At 37.5% G+C, this 25,675-nt stretch overlaps 1 protein-coding gene across 1 annotated transcript in view; it reads left to right on the forward strand.

The window, feature by feature from the left end:
- LOC118227846 (leucine zipper protein 2-like) overlaps positions 1-25,675 on the forward strand; it is a 190,872-nt gene that overhangs the window by 113,251 nt on the left and 51,946 nt on the right. The window contains exon 2 of the mRNA XM_035418810.1: positions 17,660-17,777. Within this exon, the coding sequence (XP_035274701.1) occupies positions 17,660-17,777 (118 nt within the window). The remainder of the gene's footprint in view (positions 1-17,659; positions 17,778-25,675) is intronic.

Raw genomic sequence — 25,675 nt, forward strand, 5'->3', positions numbered from 1 at the left:
CTCTATCTCTTTATTTGACTTTGTTTTTGGCCTAGATTTTATCAACATTTATCCATAGCCATGACTTAAAATTAATTTTCTTGTCACAAATTTGAAAATCAAAGTTATGGACATTTTTTTTTAAATTCATCATAGCTCTACATGTATACTGCTCTCAGTTGGAATCTTCTTGACCACAGCTCCAGAGGTACTAGTATTTGCTCATAGCACAGTGATGCCCTTGCTTTCAAAGCTGCAGTCAAGGTTATGGCAGTTTGGTGTTCTTGTAGATGTGACAATTCATTGTTTCATCTTTTATTTATATTGAATTTATATGTATTGAAGCTATTTATTCTCCAACAGAGACCTGACTGACTTAGCATTAATTCTCATCCTTTCACCAAACTGTTCCAAGGAGTGTTGTAACTGTGTGAAAGAAAGCCTGCTTTTCTCAATACAGTTTGCACTGTTGAGGGCTTGTTGTTACACGCTGTTGCAATTCCCTATCTTGCACATAGGTCAGATTAAAATGTCATTTTTTCCAACTTGCCTGGATATTCATGAATGCTGTCACTAGGCCCTACTGCAGGAATCAATTCAGGCTACAGAACATTCTTGATGAAATTACAATACCCTTTTACGCAGAAGTCAAGGGTTGATTGCATGTCAGTAAGCTGATGACCATGATTCCAAGTAAGCCTCAAGATAGTAATGAGAGTGGTCATATTATTTTTGGTGTCAGAAAGTTAAATGTAAATAAATTTCTGCAGGAAAAGCCCACTTTAGTAGAGACAATGAAGCAGCTGTGTGGCTCAATTGGCTAGTTTTTTCCCTTTAATAGCCATTGTAGGGCACAAAGACTTGTGGACAATGTTTGGAGAATGGGTTAAGAGAAAGGCACCCAGGGCAGAAAAGGGTATCCCCAAGGCTTTACGTCATGCCTTACAGTAAGTGACCCAGATACACTGCAGAAAAGAAAATCAAAGGCTGGTCGTTGCTTGAGACCAATCACAATCTTTAAAGGTTAGACAAGCTAAAAATTGAACATTCTGATGAAGATAATTCCAACCTCTGTATAACAGGGCATTGGGAACATCATTCTCAGGAAATCACATACAAGAGAGCCTGGTGACATAACAGGATATAAGCATATCCTTTTAGACCAGCGAGGAACTAGTTTCTGTCCAGTAGTTGTGGTGCAATTTTACAATGATTTCTTTTGCTAGACATTTGTCTACTGCCTTTTGATCTTCCTGGTCTTCTCCGGTTAACCTTACTGCCCATCAGCTGGAATCAAATTCACATCTTAGCCTAATGCCGCCTTTGCCATTTTTTTCAGCTTTAGTGCCTATTTTACTTGCACTACAGGCTGAACATATTAGGCTATCTGGGGTATTAAAAAAACTTAAGGTAGAAAAAATTTCACTCAGTTTAATTACCCCTCCACCTCCCTCCCATCCAATGAATGGACGAATGGATAGACTTCCAATAAGTAATTAAATTGTAGTTAAAGCCAAAGGTGGCTATTTTGAGGAAAATCATGTCTAAGATTATTTTTAAGTAAAACTCATCTTTTTGTGTTATTGTAGGTATAAAGTGAAAAAAAATGCTTATACTTCAGTTTGATATTCAGTAAATGCGCATATATTAACAGAATTTTCTACCTAAAGATTTTTTTAAAAAGCACATGTGGCCTAATACTTTTGGCCTGTACTGTGTGTGTATGTGTGTGTGTGTATATGCATATACATATCTCTATGGGAAAGACATCAGTGAACAGGGTTACAAATTGTGTTGGTGCACGCACATTCGATAACTGTAATCCTTGTGCATTAGAGTGATATGTAAGGACAAACAGTGCAGCTCTTCCTCAGGTGACTGAGAATGTCAATGCAGGATGTGATCAGTGCAGGATGTGACAGCAAGACCAGTTCCTCGACAACTACATAAGGAGGAAAGTGATGAAAAGAGGAAAATGTGGAGAAAAAAAGGAACTGCTCATGATCCAAAGCACCCCCCTCATCTGGGAAACATGGCGGAGGTAGTGTTATGACTGGGACTGGCTCACTTGTCTTCATTGATGATGTCACTGCTGACAGCAGCAGAATGAATTCTAAAGCGTGCGGGAATATGTGCTCACATACAGCCAAATCCCTGAAAAGTCATTGGACAGCACTTCAACTTGCAGCAGGACAATGACCCCAAATGTTTAACTTTCTGAAAACAAAACTGAAGGCACAATTGCCCCAGAAACAAACATGAACTGAAGATGGCTCCTATACAAGCCTGGCATCACCAGGGCAGATACTCAGCATCTGGTGATGTCTATGAGTTGCAGACTTCAGGTACTCATTCACAATGCAAAGTATTTGTAGCCAAATACTACATATGATGACTTTAATTCAAACTTCATTTGTTCAATCACTTTTGCTCCCCTAAAATGGGGGACTGTGTATAAAAATGGCTGTAATTCCTACATCCAATAGGTATTTAAATACCCTAAAATTAAAGCTGACAGTCTGCAATTTGGCCACATATTCATTGTTTGTGTCACTCTCCCAATACCTTAGTATTTAACTGTACATTCAGTTTGTGTCAGGAATTAAGATTGCATTTGTTAAACAAAGACATCTGGATTATTAAACCCATTCCAATCCCTGTAGCCAAAATGTACTGAACAGTAAAACACAGGAATTAAACAATAAAACACATTTGAGACTGTACATTTAAAATCTCACTGACATATTTTATAATATTAAAAGGTATGACAGTAAATAAAATATGTAGCAGTTTAAGGAGTTAAAAGTGGAATGTGTGCGTGAAGGAAATGACAGTGTCTGCTGCCTAATCGAAAATGCACATTCATTCATTATTTTTAATATTTTCATTTAATTCATTATTTAAACAAATGCACTCTAAAATACTATAAATTTTATAATACTGAAATTTTAATTAGGAACAGATTATTTGGCACTAGTTTGTTTACAGAGTAGAATATTAAGGAAAATATATTTCTCTTGTGCATTATAATTATAAGGAATAATACTTGTATCATGTAATATGCTTAAGGGTACTTTCAAACTAGTTAATTCTGGATTTCACCAGTGAATACTATGAGAAGAATTTGTAGAACATCATTATCACGAAACATATGATACATACTGTTTGTTGTATGCACTTGCAGTTACAAAGACGTAGCTGGCACTATTTCCAATATTTTACATGAAGACCATCTAAATTAGAGTCGAGGAACCTTTCATAACTGCATACATAAACTACTAACGTTTTATTTTTCGTTATGCAGATTATGACTTCTGGAATGCAAATCTATAAACACTTGTAAAGCTGATTTAATGTACTTCTGCCTTTTTCATCTGTTGCAATTTGGATATCCATCCATCCACTATCTATACGCGCTTATTCCTGGTCAGGGGAGGTGCTGGAGCTGATCCCAGCATGCATTGGATGAGAGGTCGATATATATATATATATATATATATATATATATATATATCCCAAAGTTTTCTGTATTAATAGAGACATAGAGATTAATTGTAAACTAATGTCATGCCTCATAATGGACACATGTGCATGTGTGTATGACATATCATTAAGGTGTTACTGTAGGTGGTGTGTGGGATGTCTCTTAAATAGTTTTTTTCGCAACAAATGCACTAGTTGTAAGTTTGCATTTGCTCTTGTGGGAAATCAGGTTTAAAAATAATGAATATTTCAGCACTGCAGACTAGATCATGCTAGTAACACAATATACAGCATGCTGGTGGATTTCTGTCTCTCTGTTGGTAAAAATATCAGGTGAGGAAATGATACTGAGAGGGTGTAACAAAACCAAACAGTTGCGATGTTGCTAGAATTCAGAATGAAACAAATGTTGCAATACACACAATTTATAGTTGCCCCCAAACAATATAATAGCACATGTAGAACTAGAATAGCTAGAATAAATAGGAAAACTAGTTAATCTATGGCATTTTACTTATACAACTACAACCACTACTACTCCTACTAATAATAATAATAATTTCCTTCATCAGAGAGGCATGGACTGCCACAACAGAACACCTGGCCCAACAGTTTTTGTCATTTTGCACAGCTTAAACTAGTAACATGGCTCATTTGTTTGTTACAGGTGTTTTGCTGTCATGCTCCATCGGAGGAATATTAATATTAATTCCTTCACAAGCCCCAGGCTGTCCCCATATTAAAACTGTTATGTTTATTTACAGGCTCTAAATTAATTTGGTCTAAAATTGGTTTTGCTACATAAACTGCTATTTATTCTTAATGATTAAGACAGGCAGTCTGTGTTCATCTTCTGACAAAGAGAGCCTCAGAATGTACCATACATGCATTTTGCACTTTTATAAAATTATATTCTAAATTATGTGGCGAATTAGATAAATAACAAAAAAGGGGGTAACACTTTACTATAAGGTCACATGAATTTCAATAAACTAAGGTAGTTGTTAACATGAATTATGTGCAAATACATTATGCATGGAAGTGTTCATTAGTTAGTTAGTAGTTACATTAACAAGTCATGTGTTCAAATCATCCCTAGTTTGAGTAAGTTAACATTTGCATTAACTGACTTTAACCAATCTTAAAATTAAGTTAAAATGAATTACTTATTTACAAGTAGATGAAAAAGTCATGGGTTTAACTTATACAGTAGTTAGATAGTTAACAGTTAACACATCAGGATACATGAATTTGCATCTTTCTGCAGTTAACATGATTTAACAAGCTCTGGTTTGAACAGCAGTTCCGAGGGGATCTCCTAAGTTTAACGTGGGTTCCAAGGAGGGATCCCCCTGGTTTAATGTCGGATCCAAAGGGACCCTAACCTCAACATTGCGAGTGGCGGTTGGAAACTCCTAGCAGCGAGCTGGCTTACTGTTGTTGTCTTTTAAATATAATTAATGTCAGTGGCTAGCTAGCTACTGTGCAATATTTTTTGTTGTTATTATGAATTATGTTGTTAGCCCTTGCTGTTGTAATTAAACATCTGAAGAATAGCTAGGTAGTTACTAGTCAAGCTGGCAGCTATACCATATGCCAGTGCTGGCTAGCTAGCTACACTTCAGTCATGTTAGTTTCATTTTTAATTTTAACTGAACTAAGCTGAAGTTAGCAAGCTAGCTAGCCACGAATGAACAAACATGGCTATGCAGCTGGCTACACACTATATTTTTGGTAACTGTAGTCTAATGGTTTACAAATTAAGTCAGGGGTCTTATGGCCTACTGTACCTTGTAATCATGTAGCTATCAGTCATGAAATGTTATAATGTGGGGTTTGCATGTGAAATGACAGATAATGCATTTAAATTAAATATAAATGAGTTTTCCACAGCTGTAAAAGTAACATTTATTATTTTATGGCAATTATTAATTAGAAACAGACTTGGGTCAAATACGTATTTGTTTTGGATTCTCTATTGATTTTGCCTGGTGTAACTGAGCCTGCCAATATGACCAGAAGGTGGGGTTTGCACTCGTTTAGAGTATTTCATTGGTTCCAATACACCAGACAAGATCAGTAAAGCATAGAAAAGTATTTGAATCCAAAACAAATATGAAAAAATGTGAAATAACCCACGTTAGGGGCTTTATTGTGTGGATGTGTGAAGTTGTTTGTGAATTCTATCTGTTTACATGAGGTCTTAAGGGCCGAGAGTCTGTGGTTATTGTGATTATTTCTGAGCTCATTGTGGTTATTTCTGTATGCAACCATGAAAGGTGCCAAACTCTCTGTGCTGTATGCTTCCCCATACCTACATCCATAACTTGGCAGGATGATTTACAAGCTCTATTTTTACATTAGGTAATCATTGGTAAATATATAAATAGTCTCCACTTCAAAACTGGTGCACAAATTGGATTAAATAATGATTAATTATGAGTGGTAAATGCTTAACCAGATCTGGTTTCACATTAGTTAATTGTTGGTAAAGATGTGAATAGATGCCACTTTATAACAAGGTACACAGTTTTGCTTAACTAATGATAAATTATCATTAACGACTGCTTAATTATCTCTGGTTTCACATTAGTTAACTGTAAATTTATAAGTAAGTTAATGTTTAACAATATTTAGTTAATCATTTAGTGAATCAGGGAATAGTTCAGTCAACCACAGAATACGAAAATAAGATTAATTAATGGTAAAATAACATTAGTTAAAGATGAACAAGCTCTGATTTCAAATGTATTAATTATTAGAATACCTATGGATTTGTTAATATCTTTGTAAGTCATTAATGCATGAGCTTTACCCTTGAATTTACAAACCATTAGTTAAGGTATTTCTTAACTAGAAACAAGCTAATTATACTGAACAAAAATATAAACGCAAAACTTTTATTTTTGCAGCCATTTCTAATGCGTTTAGATAATACCTCAACGATTTGTTCTATGTGCACAAAGATCTTATTTCTCTCAAATTTTGCCCATAAATTTGTTTATATCACTGTTAGCTAGCATTTCTCCTTTGTCAAGATAATCCATCTCCTGCACTGGTGTGGCATATCAAGATGCTGATTAAAAGCCATGATCACTACACAGGTGTTCCTTATGATAGGGTCAATAAAAGGCCACCCTAAAATGTAGAGTTTTTTGTTGTTCAACACCATGTCACAGATGCCTCAAGAGTTAAGAGATCATGCAATTGGCATGCTGACTGCAGCAACATCCTGTGGAGCTGTTGCCAGAGTAATGGGTGTTCATTTCTCCACCATAAGCTGCCTCCAGCATCATTTGAGAGATTTTGGAAGTTCGTTTGGAACAGGCCTCACAACTGCAGACCACGTGTAACCACGCCAGCCCAGGACCGCCACATCTGACTTCTTCACCTGCGGGATTGTCTGAGGCCAGCCACATGGACAGCTGATGAAACAGTTGGTTTACACAACCGTAGACTTTCTGCACAAACTGTCAGAAATCGCCTCAGGGAAGCTCAGCTGCGTGCTCGATGTCCTCACCGGGGTCTTGATTTGTCTGCAGTTCGGCGTCACAATCGACGTGAGTGGGCAAGAGCTCACCTTTGATGGCCACTGGCATGCTGGAGAATGGTCCTCTTCACTGATGAATCACGGTTTCAGCTGTACAGGGCAGATGGCAGGCAGCGTGTATGGCGTCGGGTGGGTGAAAGGTTTGCTGATGTCAATGTTGTGAACAGAGTGGTAGTGGGGTGTTGGTATTGGCAGGCATATCCTATGGGCAGAGAACTCAAGTGCATTTTATCCATGGCAATTTGAATGCACAGAGATATCGTGATGAGATCCTGAGGCCCATTGCTGTGCCATTCATCCACCGCCATCACCTCATGTTTCAGCTTGACAATGCACGTCCCCATGTTGCAAGGATCTGTGCACAATTCCTCGAAGCTGAAAATGTCCCAGTTCTTCCATGGCCTGCATACTCGCCAGACATGTCACCTATTGAGCATGATCTGGATGATCTGGACTGGCGCATACGACAGCGTGTTCCAGTTCCCACCAATATCCAACAAATTTGTACAGCTATTGAAGAGGAGTGGGACAATATTTCACAGGCTACAATCAACAATTTGATTGATAATGAATCTATTTCAGTTGACTAATTTACATTTATTACCTTTGAACTCAATAAAATTTTCTAAATGGATGTGTTGCATTTATATTTTTGTTCAGTGTAGTTTAGCTCATGCATAGTTAGTAAATTTATTAACCATTAAATCATGTTAACTGTAAAATGATGTGCAAAAAGAATGGTTAACTATGGAACTATAAGTTAAGCCTGTGAATTATTAATTTATTTGTAAATCATTACTTCATGTTAACTAAAAGATCAGTTAATGTCACTTTATGTATATTGGGATTGCAGGTATGCCGTCCCACCAAGTTACGGCTGGGCAGCATGCCCCATACCTATACAGCACTGAGAGTTTGATACTTTTTAGGGTTCCCTACAGAAATAACCACAGTAACCAAAGACTCTCAGCCCTTAAAACCATTAACTTCATGTCAACAGACAGAATTCAAAGACAACTTCACGGGTCCACACAATAAAGCCCCAAAATTAGGGGGGATTTCTTTTTCCTTCCCATTCCATCATCACACATGCTCCAGGCACACAAACAACTCCCCATTGAACATTTAACTACATCAGCTAATAAAAACATCAGATACACATGCAAAATTGACATATATATCTGCTACTTTGCTGGTGAACCGCCGGTAATGTGTTTGCCTTTAGGACTTTTGAACGGCTGAGAGACTTGGGATCAAATCTCACCTAAGGTTCAGGAAAATCTCTAACTCCTAATGCAGGCTTGTTTGCTAACTAATAATTGCCTATTAATTTAAAACTATTGCTTTTGCGACTGTATATAACTTTATATTCCTGAAATCTATTATCTATCATTTCACAAACTCCACATACCATCATTTCATGAATATGGATGAGTATCATTTGCCTCCCACAAGAATGGATAGGGAGGTCTCTAAACATCTAAAGGGATAGAAATCTAGGTGATTCGGCATAAATGGACTTGGTTAGGTCTATTAACCAGTAAAAACAGTAAATGTACTTGTTAATGTTTAACTATTAAGTTTATCCTACATTTTACTAAAGTATAAATAATCATGTAACTGATACATTAGTTAATGTATATGTTAACTACTAATTAATGAAAAGTTGATTTCATGCTTGCAGTTCATGTGTTTGAAAGCAGATGGGCGATGTACGAAGAGAAATACAAGTTACCTTTGGCTCCAGAAATCTACCCAATGTGTGTCATTGTATACATTATTATTATTCTCTTTTTTTCACGCCGTGTTACAATTGAAATAAAACAAAGAAAAAATCAAAAAAATATATTGGTGCTTCAACATGACCAATAAAATTGTTATGTTTGGCATATACTCTGTGTGTATGTGTCAATATGTGTATGTGTGTGTGCGTGCGCGCGCATGTGTGTGTGGGTCAATCATCATCAATCAGACTGATTATTGAACTTATTCCTTTATGTATGGGCTCATTAATGATCAACTCATTTGCCACAGATTGATCCACTTGCAAAGGATGAGGAGTTAGTGGTAGGCATGGTTGCAGTATTGGAATCACAAGGCCTTGGTCCAGAGGTATATCAGATAGGAAATGGACAGGTTGGGATTTGGGTGTTTATGCTCACCCAAGCAGAGAGTTCAGTCAGACAAGCTGTGTACATGGGTATGGGTGAGGGGAAGGGACAGGCTGTCAGCAATATAGAAGTTGTAAGGGAAAAACACCCAAGAGAGGCTAAATATTCTAAGACCTAAGAGATCTGAGGCTCCACAAAATCCAGCGAGAGAAGGAAAATATGTTTATGAACACCTTGTTCAGTAGTTACAAATAATCTATCTATGGAAAGAGCTCAATGCAAGAAGGAATTTGTGTTACAGTAAGGGATTGGGCGGGCTTTTGTAATGGCATGCAAACCTATCTCAAGGATGAAGTTTCTAGAGGTAAAACTGCAGCTTTAAAAGTACAGCCTGAAAGAGGATTTAAGACTGGGAAAATTAAAATTGCACACACACTGAAAACATTGCCCCATTACATTACATTACATGTAATGTAATGTAATGACCCAACAGAAAAACAGCTGTTTATGTAAAAAGGTGTAAAACATATACATATATATATACCATATATAAAAGCTGATTGTGTGTGTTTTATTCTCAAATTCATCTTTTGATCTCAAATTCAAATGGCTTAAGTATATAGCAAAAATAACACATTTCACTCTGCCGTTCCCATCTTTTTTTTAGGTCTGTATATTATGTTGGGGCACACTTATTACTATATTTATTGAAATCTAGTGCCTTGAAGAAACCAGTGAAAGTAATGTCACTGAACCAGTAGCCACTCAGCCTGTCTTCCAAATGAGTCAGTTAAAGGTGAGTATGCTCTTAAGACATTAACCAGTAATTAAACGACCAAGGTCAGTAGTGATTTACTTCTGTTCATGTAAAGAGGTTATCAGTCAGCCCAGGTTAGGAAGAGAAGGCCTTGCTCCTCCACTGCTACATAGGGGAATGTGTCCTGGCCTTTCCATTGCATTGAGCTTTGCTGTCTGCTGAGGGCCTCCTTTTAAAGCAGCAGATCAGCAGTGATCAATTAAAGTACACAGAAGGGTCAACCTCATATTATTCACAGACAAGGGCAGGAACCCTGCTCAGAATTTCCCCAGGAGTTCATCATTCATCTATGGTATACCATAAATAGTGTCTGAAATGTGCAGAACCATATGCTTTCTTGAGACTTTTCATCTGTGCCAGAGGAATGAAGCAAGGTGAAAAAGGGCGGGGCTGCCATGTTCTATGGTAAAAAATTGCCTTGATTGGACCACATTGCTCAAAGACTGACATTTCAAGGAAGCACCAACAATTATGGGGGGTTCTCTGAGCTTCACTCTCCTTGTTTTCATCATTCTTAGACATATTTATTTTTGTGCTTTCACACCCTCTGCACAGAGCCGGTCATAAAAGATATGATGAATCTGAAGTGTCTAGTACAATGAGGTAATTATGTGATCGCTGACAAGGAAATATTGCAGAAAGAAGAAAATTATTTGCAGATTCCTTTATCTGGTGATGTACAGGCCTAGCTACTAACAGAGGCACTTGTGCACCTTTCACGGTTATGTCCAATGTTCCACTATTTGCCAGTGCAGCAGAAGGGAAATAAAATGTCGCATTATACTTCGTTCCATTATTGCTTTCATCTTTTTTGCAATAAAGACTAATTAATTTCTGATTATGATGCTATCAGTGACATTTTTTGTTTTTTATTTCATGAAGCATTTCCCCTTGCTACTTCGGATGGAGAACTTATATTGTGAATTCAATAAATTAAATTTTTATGCAATAATTTCCCCCCCTCCTCCCTCTGCAGTTTATGAAAGATTTTCATATGTGGTACACTACAACCCTATTGTTTTGATGCTAGAGATATCTGTCTTCCACTTGATTTTACATGGAATACAGTTATGTGATTTCAGAGATGTGGTTTTGCACAATGCTCTGCTGTAGATCCATAATTCAAGAAAGTGTGATTGTAGTTTTCAGCGCCCCCCCCCCCCCCCCCCCCAAAAAAAAATAAAATAAAATAAAATAAAATTCAAATGGGGTTATTTTGTAAACCTAAAAATGACTTAATTTAATGTTTTAACACCCTTTGTGCGAACAGCTTAAATTGGGCCTGGTGTATTGGGATGGCACCATGTTACACCTTGGCAGGCGGCATGCCCCATACCTATACAGCATCAAGAGCTTGGCACCTTTCGGGGTTTCGTACAGAAATAACCACAATGACCACAAACTCTCGGCACTTAATTACATACACCTCATTTCAACAGACAGAATTCGCAGAAGATTTCACATGTCCGCACGATAAAGCCTCAAACGTTGGCCATTGTGCGTTTTTTCCTTCTTTTTCCTGCCCATTACATCATCTAGGCACAGAAACAATACATATCCCCATTGGATATTTAGCTACATCAGCCAATCAAAACATCACATACACATGCCAAATGGACATATATTTTAACCAAAAAGATTTGCAGCCATTGTGGTTACTTCAGATAACATTGATGGGAAAGACTGAGTCAATGATCTTTAGTTTAAAAAAAAATTCACTAAGCAATGCACGCCTGTAAACTATGAGGGGTAGAAGTAACAACAATGATTAATTAAACACTAAATCAATTACATTTAAGTGAAATTAACTGTTGAATCAAATAAAATGCAATCAAATGAAATATTTCAGCAAAAAAATGATTCATTAAATGCTGAATCGATTAAATTACAATTAAATTAAATGTTGAATCAAATGAAATGCAAGTAAATCAAATATTACAATATTTAATTTAATTGTAAATCCTTTAATCTTATTGTAAATAATGTGGTGTATTATGAAGGCCGTAAATGTTCTAGTACGCTAGCACTGGCTACCAGTTTATAGGTAACTAGCTAATTTGGCATTAAGTATTTTATGTAGCCTATGAATCTCCAGTGAAATTATTTGTTTAGATAATGGATACTTGTGAACCTACCTTCCTGTTAAAGTTTGTGCCCAGGTTTGTGTATGTGTCTAGGCCTAATAATAAGTTTATGCTAACATATTGAATGAGTTTCCAATTTGCTATAGGACTATTTCAGCTTTTTAATTTGGAAGTTCATGCCGTTTTATCAGTCAGACGTCATTCACAGTATCACTGATCATGAAAAGGAATGCAATTGTCTTTTCTCTGGGAAAGGACAGAAAAAAGTGGTAGTAAATGCCAAAATAGCTCCAGCTGTACACATTAGAGGTATAAGCCAATGTACCTCCTAGTTTATCATTCAGATTACAAACTGTTACAAATCTGTTTTTGAGCAGCACACGATAATGCATATATTAGTGGTTTACTGACTATTATTTGTATATATAATGTGCATTTGTTGTCAGAGCAAAAAGAGGGAGAGATAGGGACAACAGGATGATGAAAACATCTAAGTGAATATTATAGAGCAGAATACAATGGTATAGACCCTCATGTAGACATTCTTGTTGGACACCTTATGTGTATAAGTACTCACTAGTTTCTTTACTCACTGTAATGTTTTCTCTTGTGGGTGAAGGGAAAAAATGGATAGGGAGAGAGAGAACAGCAAGCAGGAGCTTCAGTCACAAAGACTGCTCATTTGGCTTGTGTTTCAATAAGAACTGTGATTAAAGTGTGCATCTGCATTTAGATCTATGAGACTGACATCAGTTAAAAGCGCACATTCGATGACCGCAATGCTTGTGCATTCATGCGATATGTAAGAGAAAACAGAAGAGCGGTTCTTGTTCAGGTGACTGAGAACGTCAATGCCGGATGTCATGCTCAACCACTCTGCTACACTGCAGTGGGGCGACTTGCACTCGCTGCCATCTAGGTGAATGGTTCTCGCTCGTCCCTACCACAGAGCCTCTCCACCCATGCTCCCAAGTGGTGAACAAACTCCCATCCCCTACTGATATCTGAAGACGCATCTTTTCAGATTGTACCTGGGCAAACTATCACTACTCTGCAGGGCACTCTCAAACTAGAATCGCTCTTATCATTTATGTCCTTCTAATTTGTTCCTTTCATGTTACACTTGTACCACCATCCAGAACTTATTTGCAATTGTATTGTTGTGTTGATGTTATAGCTTGTTTTCATGCCTCTTAGTTTGACTTACCATAACATTCTGACTTAGCCTATGCTTACGGTGCGAACTGGACTTAATGTGTTCATGGCTATTAATAACTGTGACTGAGTATTATTAGTACCTTATCAGACCTGTGTTTTGTAGTTGTTCCAGTGACCTTTGGTATGCACTTATTTTACTTTGGGTTGGATAAATAAATGACGTCAAATAAATGAAATATAATGTAATGTGTCAGCAAGAATAGCCCATTGACAGCTACATAAACTACATAAAGGGATATTATAGTAGGGTTGCAGTGCATCAACTCCTCATTGCATAGACAAATGCATATTTCAGAATTCAGTGGTACAAAAACTGTAGGCACTGGTCTACAGAGATGTGGAAAAAAGTGATATGGTCAGAGAAACAAACAAGACATATTGGTAATTTTACGCAGGCTGTTGTGGCTGCGTATGGTTCTTCCACCCGCTACTGAGGCTCCTGACTGTTTGTTCAATGAATAAAGCTTAAAATTACCAATATGTCTTGTTTGTTCCTTGTTACTGATAGAGAGTTCAATCATTCAATCCCCAAACAACTCAAAACAATAGAGTCAATACCAACAGGAGAATACACTGTTTGACAATGGCAGGGAAATTTGGCACATTTCACTTGGGACCCCACCCACATAATCAGCTGTGCTGCTCATCCCACAAATGCATGATCCTTACAAATGGGACATCATTGTAAAGGGAAATTAACAGGCTTTCCAATGATATAAGATACAATGCTAATAATACAGTAACAACAGAGATATGATCGACCAAACACAAATTTCCAAACTTTTTTTGAGGAGTTTATATGATTCTAATAAGAGGAAATGATAATTCTGTGACAGCTAAACATAGAGGTTAGCAGCACTATCATTTACACTTTGCAGTACAGCACTACAATTTGTGTTATAGGTTAGTGACACGCTACTCGATGTTACGTGGTTAATTTGTCTAATTCGACTCATAAAATAAAGTTTTAACAATGTAATTTGGAATTTGCTATTCTCGACTAACATACGCACAACAAACAAAACACAAAAACAAACAGCAGTAAAAGAACCTATTTCACGCTATCCTATAGTCTGATGCCAGTGTTAAATCAAATGCGTTTCAATACTTAACAATGATAATAAGGGAGGCCAGTCCTTAATTCTGTTAGGTGATGCTTGGTCAGCTCGTCAGCTGGTCCCAGGGTTTGTGGTAGGTGCGCAGAGACTTGGGAAACTTCCTCTGTGATGTCGGGGTCGTGACGGGTTCCAGTCAAGACGACTTGGGATGTGCACAAAGCTTCCACTTGGGCACGGCCGCAAGTGAGATACAGAGAAAAAGTCTGAAGATATGTTTCTTCAAAACAGCTGTCGATGGGAAATAAACCAGCTTGGTGGCAGGCCAACTCAGGCAGGTCTCCATTGAGGTGCGAGTTTGGAAGCATAGCAAAGTCCAGCAAAGGAGATGTGTCTGTTCGGTTAGGCTATGCCTTACCTCAGAGCAAAGTTGTTAGGTTTTTGATTCGTTTTATGCTCAAAAGTCACTGACGTGACAGAACCCCACATGCGATTTCTGCAATGTGATTGATGCATTATTTTGGCCACACAAACATTTGATAAGCTTGTGGTATTGTCAATGAAACATGGATAGATAGACCATTGATTACTGTGTTAATGTTTAAGCTTGTTAAATCGGGCTCCTCATTCCTCCAAAAAGGGGGTATTCCTTGCCCTAAGTTGATGCTTAATTGATCGCGAGACTTTATTGCATGGTCACGAGAGGAAGGGGACCGGCATGTCCTTATGCCTTGGTTGCCCAAAAGAGTTAATGATGAATATGACTCAGCAGAGAGTCAGTCCCATAGTCAGGGAACCAGAGGCCCCCAAGTCCCTGTGTATAGTTAAACATCGCTACACTATGATGAAACATTTCTATCCTGATGGGAGTGGTCTCTACTAGGATGACAATGCCCCCCATCCACAGGGCACAAGAGGTCACTGAATGGTTTGATGAGAATGAAAATGATGTGAATCATATGCTATGGCCTTCGCAGTCACATTTGAAAAATGACATGTGTACATAGAGCTATGGGAAAGATCTCAGTAAGTAGGGTTTGAAATTATAGTCGAAAGCACACATTCAATGACTGTAATGCTTGTGCAGTAGATATTAAGGAAACACACTCTTACTCAGGTGACTAAGAATGTCAATCATAAAATATGGCCTTTGCAGTCACCAAATCTAAACCCAATTGGACACCTATCGGAGATTTTGGACCGATGTGTTAGACCGCGCTCTCCCCCACAATCATCAAAACACCAAATGAGGGTGTTTTGTAAGAATGGTGTTCCATCCTTCCAATAAAGTTCCAGAGACATGTAGAATCTATGCCAAGGCGCACTAAATCTGTTCAGGTGGCTTGTGGTGGCCCTACACCTTACTAAGACACTTAATGTTGCATTTTCCTTTAATTTGTCACCTATCTGTATACACACTCAACCCCTGCCCACCATGCCCAGCAGTGTAGTATAATGGATAAGGAACAGGGCTTGTAACCTAAAGGTTTCAGGTTCGATTCCCAGATAGGACACTGCTGTTGTACCTTGAACAAGGTACTTAACCTGCATTGCTTCAGTATATATCCAGCTGTATAAATGTATGCAATGTGATAATGTTGTGTAAGTCGCTTGTTGTGTAAGAGCATCTGCTAAATGCCTATAATGTAATTCCCCCCATCCCCTAATGTTGAATACGTACTTATGCCCATAAAAACATGCTCTCATTTCTGTTGGCAGTCCTTCTGCATTATGAATCATACTGCAACTCTTCATGCAAGCTTTGAGGTTCCTTTTCATGCAAGGTCATTCTGATTTGCTGTGCGTGTGAATAATTCTCATGCTTTTTACAGCTCAGCTTCGATTATATTGGAAAAAAATCTTCATGAGAGTCTACAGCCAATTGCACAATTCACACTTCATTTATTGTCAACATTTTAAGAAGTATTGAAATGTGGTTTGCACTTCTCATATGATAGTATAAATTTGTGTATTGAAGATTTTTTTTTCAAAATTACTTTTATAGCTAAATCAGGCAATCATCCAGGAGAAATACAAAAGGTTCTGTGTAGTAATGATGTTCTCTGTTCATGTGAACAACAGTGAAACACAATGTGCAATCTATCATTATTATTTTCTGTGATGAATGCTGTAGAATAAATAAAATGTGCATTTATATAATATGTGGGTCTTCTGAATTATAATTAATGAATAGGATAGTTTGATTTAAATGAATTCACTGAAAGATCCACTGTGTTCATTTTGTGTGGTTTTACAGCTTGACTATGAATGATATACAGCATGTCAAATTGAATAATATTTGAATATAAGGTGAATAATGCCCTTTAAAAATGGCTTTGCAGACAGTTTTGAGTCATATTTCTTACAAATGTAAATAAATAAGTGGGCAGTTGGACAGTATTTTAGGTTGGGAAAATGACTTTGTTTCACTGCCTGATTATGGGGAATGCTAATAATTTACATCACATGTTTAAATCTCTTTTGACAGCTGAGTGAGAGGCATGGAGATGGGCTGACATGGTAATTAGCTGTATTCTTGAACAAAACTACATGTGCTCAACCTCCACATTCTCTGTTGCCATTTACCATACTGATTTGTGGGAGAATGCCCATTTATCACAGTTTCCAGAAACACTGATTCCTCATGTTTTATAAGTTGTTCTGCCAAACGGCTGAAGGCTTAGGGTAACAGGGGGCAGAAGTGAGTCAAATCAATCTTTTTGAACCATACTGATGCTCAGAATGTCTTGGGGGCATCCCATCTAAGCACTATACTAAAAACCATATTAATACTGAGCATACATGCATTCAAAATGATGGTGCCATGCAAGTATTGTGAACATCTATTATTTGCTTAAGGTTTTAATAGTTGAATAACTCTTACAATAACTACTTATTCCCAGGTAGCCTGGCTTTTGTCCTATTACAACATTTCCTCATAGGACAAAGGCATTTATATGGTATTTAACAAAATTCCCTTCACAAAATTTTACACCATCCGTCTAATCCTTAGAGATGTTCTTATAGCTTGCAGGCTGTGCATATAGCATTGAGTGCCTACTGGTGAATCCAAACAGAATTGGATTCCCAAATGAATTTGGGGATCGCAACAGGACTAATAAATAAAAAAGAGTGAACATTAACAAAACAAGAATAGTGTTAAGTGGGGTTGTCATTTTGAAATCTGACAAACATTTAAGCGATTTTTATCCATCTGTTATTCTAGCAAGCTTTAATACTACATGCACTGTCTCTTTCCAGATGCCTAGCCTGGACAGATATAGCCACACAAAATGGGTAAGGTCAACAGGCAACCGACATAAATGAATTAATCTCTCCTTTGTCTTGTTCTTGTGACTTAGACAGAGCTATGAGGGACTTGAGCGGAAGCTGAAGGAGGTATTCACGGAGAGGGCCGGAATCCTGCGTCAACTCTCCAAAACATCAAATGAATTAGACAACATAAAAGGCAACTTAAAGGTCAGTGCCTTCACTTCTTTTTCAGTTGGGTACAAGTGAAGAGGTGTATGGGGGCTTCAGTTGTAGACAGCCTTTGAACATGTATTTTCCCATTTGCCTATGAAAAAGTTTCTTTCTGTACCCATGTTCCTTGGATGTAGTTGTTAATTGCTTTGTGTCTCCAGTTACTCTAGTAGAACAAACAAGAAGGCAATTTCTTGTGATTAAGTAGTGATTATTTGGATAAAGAATCCAATCATAATTACCTTGATGGAATTCATACAATTGTTGCAATAAGTTATTTGTATTAATAACTACACATAAAAATTTCCATCACTTACACTATGTAGAGTGAATCATGAATAATTTGCACAAGATAAAAGTAAAGGCTGAATTTTCCACTTTAAATGACACTAGCTACTTTTATCAGCTGCACACAGAGTGAAGCTGATAAAAATACCACAGGCAGGGCAGCTGCTAAGAACAGTTGTTTAAGCAAATTCAGTTACATTTGTTCATACTCCCTGAACATTTTTGCAATAACAGGAATGTCCAGCTGGTGCATGTTATTTTACAAAAGGCCCAAAGTAATTTCCCACTAACAGTCTGTATTCTTTAAGCATAAATATATTTTTCCTGCACACTGAATAATAATATATTTTGAGAATATTGAGAATACAAAATATTTTTGGGGGTGGGATATTGGATGAAAACTTCAATCAATAGACCCATAGTGTTAGGCAGGCGCTGGTCAGCTGGTCATTTTGATGACATGTTCCCTGCACTGGTTAATCTGACTGGCTAAAAAGTCAAATGACTCAAAAGCATTTACTTAGAGTATGATACAGTAAATATTAACAATTTATTATACTGAAACACGTTATTTGACACAGAACAATGTTGTAACTGCTGTTAAGAGAGATACACGTTTTCAATGTTTATTATAATATGCTGCTGGCATATTATAATAAACTGTTTTCGAACTGTTCTTGATCATGGGAGAGCGTGGTTGGAAATTGGAAAAGCTGGCCCATAGGCAATTCTGTACAATGAATTGTATTGATTCCTCAAAAGTGATTTTTCTTAATGGGAAAAAGCAGCCACACTAATGTTCAATGTCATATTGGTAGGTTGGAGTTGAAATGGGGGGTTACATAGAAAATGTTATTATCCAGGGTGTACTGACTGCCAGAATGCATGCTACGTGCAGTAGCCTGGTAGTCCGCAAGCCATCAGTCGAGAACGTAGTCTGAGACAACGTTGTTTGAGTTAATGATCTATTTGCTAGCTACATCGATGTGAATGTGGTTACCATAGTTTAAAACATTATTTTGGGCATCAAGTTTTCAAAGCTGTCTGTATCCAACTGTGAAGCCTAATATTGTGTCCATTATGTGAGGGAGTGATACTGTGGATATTTGCGCTGCAATATAAATAATTAGCTGCTGGCCAATGTTGATACAGTAGCCTGTTGTCTGAGGTAACTCTTCCTACATTTACTTCAATATTAATGGAATGAAGCGGTTACAATGTTCTATCAATTAACTTGCTGTACACTGTACAACATTCGGTGTGAAGTTGGAAAAGCTATATCCTGACTGTGATATGTAGCATTATGTTTATTATATATATTTAAAAAAAAATTAAAGCTGTTGAATGTTAATCAAGTACATGTCCTCTGATTGAAACCTGTTTAAACATTTTACCTATTTGAAGTTCAAAAGTGTCTTTTTTGGTGTAGAAATGTTTTCCTTAATAGGTAGACTTTCACTCGCCATCAAGATTTTATTTGAATGTGATCCCTAAATCTGACGTAACATGCGGTGCCATATTTCTTACTGCAAAATTAGACCGTGATTCCAAACACTTTAATTAAACCAGTACAACACATATGACAGCTTTAATTTCATTTCTTTGATGACTCAACTCTAGGTTCAAGCATCTTAAAAGGCAATACATCTGCATGGGTTTATGATTGTATTGTTTACAAAAGCACAACATTCTTCACAGATCTAGCCTCTTAATTTTCTAGATTGACTCAGATTGATGCATTTAACTCTTCAAAAAATAAAGGAAAAGAAATGCACTCAACTCAATAATATGTGAACTTGGGTGCTGGTCCTGCAATGAATGTGTAAAAATTAGATAAAGACTGCAAATTCAATAAAATCATTTTATATATCTTTTGGGAAAGAAAGGATAAAATATTTATTTTTCTGAACCCAGTGTTTTTAACAAATCAATACCCTTGTACAATGTTCAGCACTTTGAACACAATTGTTGTCCTATGCTAAAAGCCCCTCACTTGCCTGTATAAAAATGACAAGTAATGTGACTTAATTTAATAATTGTGATTGGAATTAACAATCGTAAATGAAATAACCAAATTCATTATATCAACATGGGCCTTTGTTGGTTGATCACTCATTCAGTGTTAAAGCCTTTTAGTGGAATATACAATTTATTATGAACATGAAAATTAAATGCAGTCATGTTAATAATTGAAGTTGACCAGAAGTAATAAAAATACATTACATCTAGCATCCATGAACTACCATAATTACAGATTGTTTGTTACAGAATGATTTAAAAAAAAAATACTGCACATTGTATTTCTTTTAACTATGTCTTTAAATTTTGTGTGTTTCATTGTTTCCCACATTTTAGCGCTTCTCTCTGTGTGCCGGTAATAGGGATACATTTTTCCCTTGGCCTATATGACAACAATGCTATAATTTAGAAATACAACTATTGGAATTGATTCAGTTGTGTGCTTCATTTCAAGAAAATAGTTTTGCAATATATGGTTTTGTAATATTTAAGAAATTAGGTTGCTGTAGGAGCAGAAATCTATGTGGTAGCCTTATGTTGGATGGTAACAGGAAGTAATGAAAACACAACCTTTATAATGTTAAAGGATGCGGGCTCCTTTTGTTTCGCAAATGAGTTCTTGGAAGCACAAATGGTCAATCTGTTTGTTTCAATATTTGGTGTTATTCGTACAGTAAAACTAATATACATGCACATTTACTCATATTGTTAGGCTATGGGATGAAAATTTAATGAAATATGTACTCTCAAAACACTGTAAGTGCCAAAAAGTTTTAAACCTAGCAGCCCCGAGGCTTCAAAATTCAATTGCAGGTGGGGACTCGAATCAATCAGTCTCCCTTTTCACCATAATTAAAAAAGCATCCTTTGACTCTTTTCCTGTGTCTTAGCCACCAGAAACCATGTACACTGGCAGCAGGTTAGCTGGCTGTGGCATATTATTCTAGCAGCACTGGAGACCATCTTTGCGGCATAACTTTGACCAATCGGAATTGAACAACCAGGATGATGACAAAAGAGGTTGGCTACAATTTGATTTACATTTCATTTCACCAATAAAAAAATCCTTTCTGGGCTTATTTTGAGTAAGACAGAGAGTGCCCCTCCTTTTTTGGTGCCATTTTGCTTCTGAAATTGCTGTAGAATTACAAGTCACCTGGCAGCTTAACATGTTAGGACACCTAAATAAACGAAAGTATGAATGCATAATAACCAAATAACATTTCTTGAGTTTCTTGTAACAAAATGTGTAATAATGCCTTCAATTATGCTAGATTAAAAAAAAAAGTCCCTTTGATTTCAGTGCTGGTGCAAATGCTCCTAAACAAAGTCAAATTAGCATAATCATTTCTGACATGCCCATGATTACAATGCGGGCAGAATGTGCCACCTCCTTCTGCAATTAGAGTGATTACACAGGAAGAGGGAAGCGGCTGAATCGTATTAAAGAAAACAGACATTATTAGCTATTAGCTATTTATAAGTTGTTATTTGATTAAACAGTAGCATTTATTACATTATTAAAAAATAATTTGTCAAAATATTTTTTATAAAAAAACAAAAAATAAATCACCAAAACAAGTTTGACTTTCCTATTAGGGTGTTACAGTAAATGAGAATTTACATTGCACACTGTTATATTACATTTACATTACAGGCATTTAGCAGACACTCTTATCTAGAGCGACTTATACGTTATCCATTTATACAGCTGGATATATACTGGAGCAATGCAGGTTAAGTACCTTGCTCAAGGGTACAACGGCAGTGTCCTACCGGGGAATCGAGCCTGCAACCTTTAGGTTACAAGACCAACTCCTTAGCCATTATACTACACTGCCACCCCATATACAAGGGAGTTATTGGATCCATCAAAATATTTGAATGGCGGCTACGCTGATACCAACCGAATATTAGTCGGGGCTTTATTTTTCCCAAATACAAATGTTATCTCCAAATCACAGAGCTAAGCATTCATCTAAAGATAGCTAATCACCCCGAAATGCAACGCGGCTTGACGTCAAGTACAATACAGAATGATGGGAGCTGCTGCCAATCTGATGCCTCCTACTGTCGGAACCCCACAAGCATTTCCCTCTGACCGGCATAACCTCTACCACAGAGGTAAATGCGTCAAATTAAACCCTAAACCGCCGTAAGAGAGGAGGATGTGTTGGTGACTTTTGGTGACCTGCCCAGTAACACTAGGGTAATCCCATTACTGCAACATCCTGTCATTTCAGGAGAGCATATGCTAGTATGCCATTCCTCCAAAGGGCAAATAGTCTGCCTATGCTTCTGTTCAGTCCACAATCCACCGGAACTGCACAGGCATTGGACTGCCTTGCTCACACAGCTGGAAGGAGCTGTCATTGCACACTGATGCAGTGGATACCTTTTTGATGGAAACCCTCCCTCCTTCCCACACTGATCGATACTTTTAGAGAAGTGCTTGAATTCAAATTCTTTTTGGAAGGAGTGCTCCTCTCTTAGGTGGTCAAATACTGGTCTATGCTTACTCTTGGTATGGCACTCAATCTAAACAAAACAAAACAAATAAATCTGATTTTTTGCCACATCCAAAGTTACTTGCTTTGCATGTAATGTCCCTTGAACATTTCCATTGCAGAGCTGTTATTCAAAATGAGTGATTCAAAATGTGTATCATACCAGACATAATCATGGCAGTACTTTACCACCAAAGAGAACACTCTACCTTCAACACCTCTCTTTACATTCTTTGAACACCTCTCTCACAGCTATTATCTGAATTAGCACTTGTAGTAAACTCCAGGGCTGCTGCTAGGAGGGGTCGACTGGGGCCTTCATGCTGGGCCTCGCGTGTGTGATCACACCGAACACCAGGCAGGATTTTTATTATTTTTTTTCCTTTAAGTCTATCCCTAAAAGTAAACCCTGGGATAGACGTTAGACTCCGTATCCGTACTCGGAATGGACGGTGCTTAAACCGGAAGTTGGCAGGTATTTTAACATCTTAGCGCAAAGCCCCTAGCACTGAAATACTGAACTCAGACATTCAGTGCAACTGCAACCAAAGTATGAGTTAAAAACATAAACGATGGATGACAAAAATGCCGAATATGGAGTTTTGCAGCGCCACCATTGTCGCTCTGGTCGTTCATTTAACACGCACCCCCTCCCTGCAGTCTCATCTGCAACTACACCCCCCACCCATGACATAATGGACAATATTGTCTATCTGGGCATTCATAAAAATATTCTTTCACCACTCAAAAATCGTATTCCATCATAGCAACAAGATAAACCCAACAATAGCCCTAAGATATGCCAATGCAGCAGTGAAAACGCTGCTCATTGAATAACGAAATAAACAAAGTTTAAAAAAATGATACCATGTCATTCTACAGTCAATATCTGGGACTAAATATTGAATAAATACACAACCTTACCATTGGTTTTACGCAAAGAGATGTCTCTTTTGAGACTGAGTGGTCATATATTGTCTTGGACAATCCGTTTGTGAAATATACGCGCATTCGTGATGCCTGGGGTACCTTCAAAAATAGCTGTGCGTAATACCACACGTATGTGTTGTTTATGGCGTTGTCGACCTTTTTAGTACAGTCTGGCTTGATTGACAATTCATTTATTCAGTAGGTGAGAGTATAAGCTTTCTAACGATGTATAACATGTCTATTTTTGCTTTTGGAATAGCGTTTTATAGGTCAGCGTAACCGAACATTTTCTTATCATCGCATTCACTTGCGCATTCACTCTGTGGTAGCAATAAAAGATGCTGTTATCATTACTCTGGTTTTATTATTTTTTTAAATGAACTGACAGTGTGAAGACAGTAGTAGACAGAGCGCGCCAGGTTACAGTTGGCTAAACACGATGTACTGTATGTCTTGTGATTTCAGGTGAGCGATGACATCTAAATTTGCACAAAAGTGATATTGCATTAGTACAGTGGATGTATAAGAATGATGTCAATGATGCTAGTAGAGTGTGTGTATGAGATCGCTAAATGTTATAAAATACAAGTACGTGCTTATGTCATGTAGTCGCTAGTTAACTGGCTAGTTAGCCCCACTGTAGCAGCTAGTTAACTGGCTAGTTAGCCCCACTGTAGCAAGCAAGAAATGTCCGTTTGTAATCAGTAATATGTGCTTACGTGTGAATGTCCAGTAAATGTGTGTTTAGCAATAATGTGTTGAGCCAAATCTGAGAATTGCAAACTTTATTTCATTGAGAATACATGACAATAATACATCCCTGTGGACAGAGTGGCTGTGACGATGGCAAGATTGTGTTGTGTGGCGCAGCAGCAGTGAACATTGTATAGGCTCTGTGTAGAGGAGGAGCTCTGTGTGTGGCTGGCCTATCACAGAATGATGTGGACACTGGACACAGCTACCCAATGAGGATTTTCTTTCATCACAAGTACGGATATTGACACTTTTTACTCGGATGGTACTCGTGCTCGTAAAAAGTACATTATCCGTACCGGATACTCGTTTCATCCAAGTAATTCAGCTCAACCCTAGTATCCACACCATTACCAGAAGTAAACAAACCTGGCTGGAACCCAGGGGATAGCAGACATGCATAGACAAAATAAAATGTAGCTTGTTCTATGTATAATGTATCTCATAAAAAAAAAAGTTTTCAACGTACAAAAATGTCAAGTTACTCACACATACAAGACATACACCGAAAGAACTGAGGAAATATTGGGTAGCATTTTTTTGGAATACATTTTATTTAATTTCGATGAGGCAAGATAGCCTATATTGTGTGTAGTACCGTAACTTGGCGTCATTTGGATATCAATACTTTTAATGGCAGGCCTGGATTTTGGCAGTCTGAATGAATGAGTTATAGACGGTGTATGTCTTGTATGTGTGAGTAACTTGGAATTTTTGTACGTTGAAAACGTGTTTTTTATGAGATATCATTTCTTTTTGCAAAGCGTTTTATTATGAGAGTGAGAAATGCGAAGTGACCCTGTAAGAAATGGTTGTGGATTATGGCTATCCTTGTGTGAATTTGTACAGTCTGATGAGCGTGTACCGTTTAGCAGTTTCGGTTTGCTATATATGTAAAACAGTGGCTGTGACAAAGGGTGCGGTGGCGTAAAGCGCAGGTGAAATATGGCCAGTGTATGTACTCACGGATTGACGGCCATCCAATGAACCTTGATTGACAAAAGAATCAGCAAGCCCGTAGAATTAAAGCTCCCTAGGTCGAAACTTGTGTACCCTTCTGTACTGCTCCGTTGTCTGTTATTTCGTGGAGGTGCACTTTTAGTGTTTGTAAGGTTTATAAGGCATTTTGATAGGCTTATCTGCAGGTAGGAATCCTCTTTGCTGTTTTGTTAAGCTAGAACCGGAAAAGTTGATAGTGGAGAATAGGAGCAGACGCATATGTCCCAGCAGGCTTTGCATATGAGAAAATAACAACAGTGTGAGATAAATTAGGAGAAATTATGAAATTGCATAGTTAAAACAATATGTTTTTAGCAGAATGGCCATGTAGGTGAAGGTTGACATGATCACAGACTATAGTGCGAAGTAAATGAAGTGACCATGAACGAGCTTAGTTTC

The sequence above is a fragment of the Anguilla anguilla genome, chromosome 5 (genome assembly GCF_013347855.1).
Source record: "Anguilla anguilla isolate fAngAng1 chromosome 5, fAngAng1.pri, whole genome shotgun sequence".
NCBI lineage: Eukaryota > Metazoa > Chordata > Actinopteri > Anguilliformes > Anguillidae > Anguilla > Anguilla anguilla.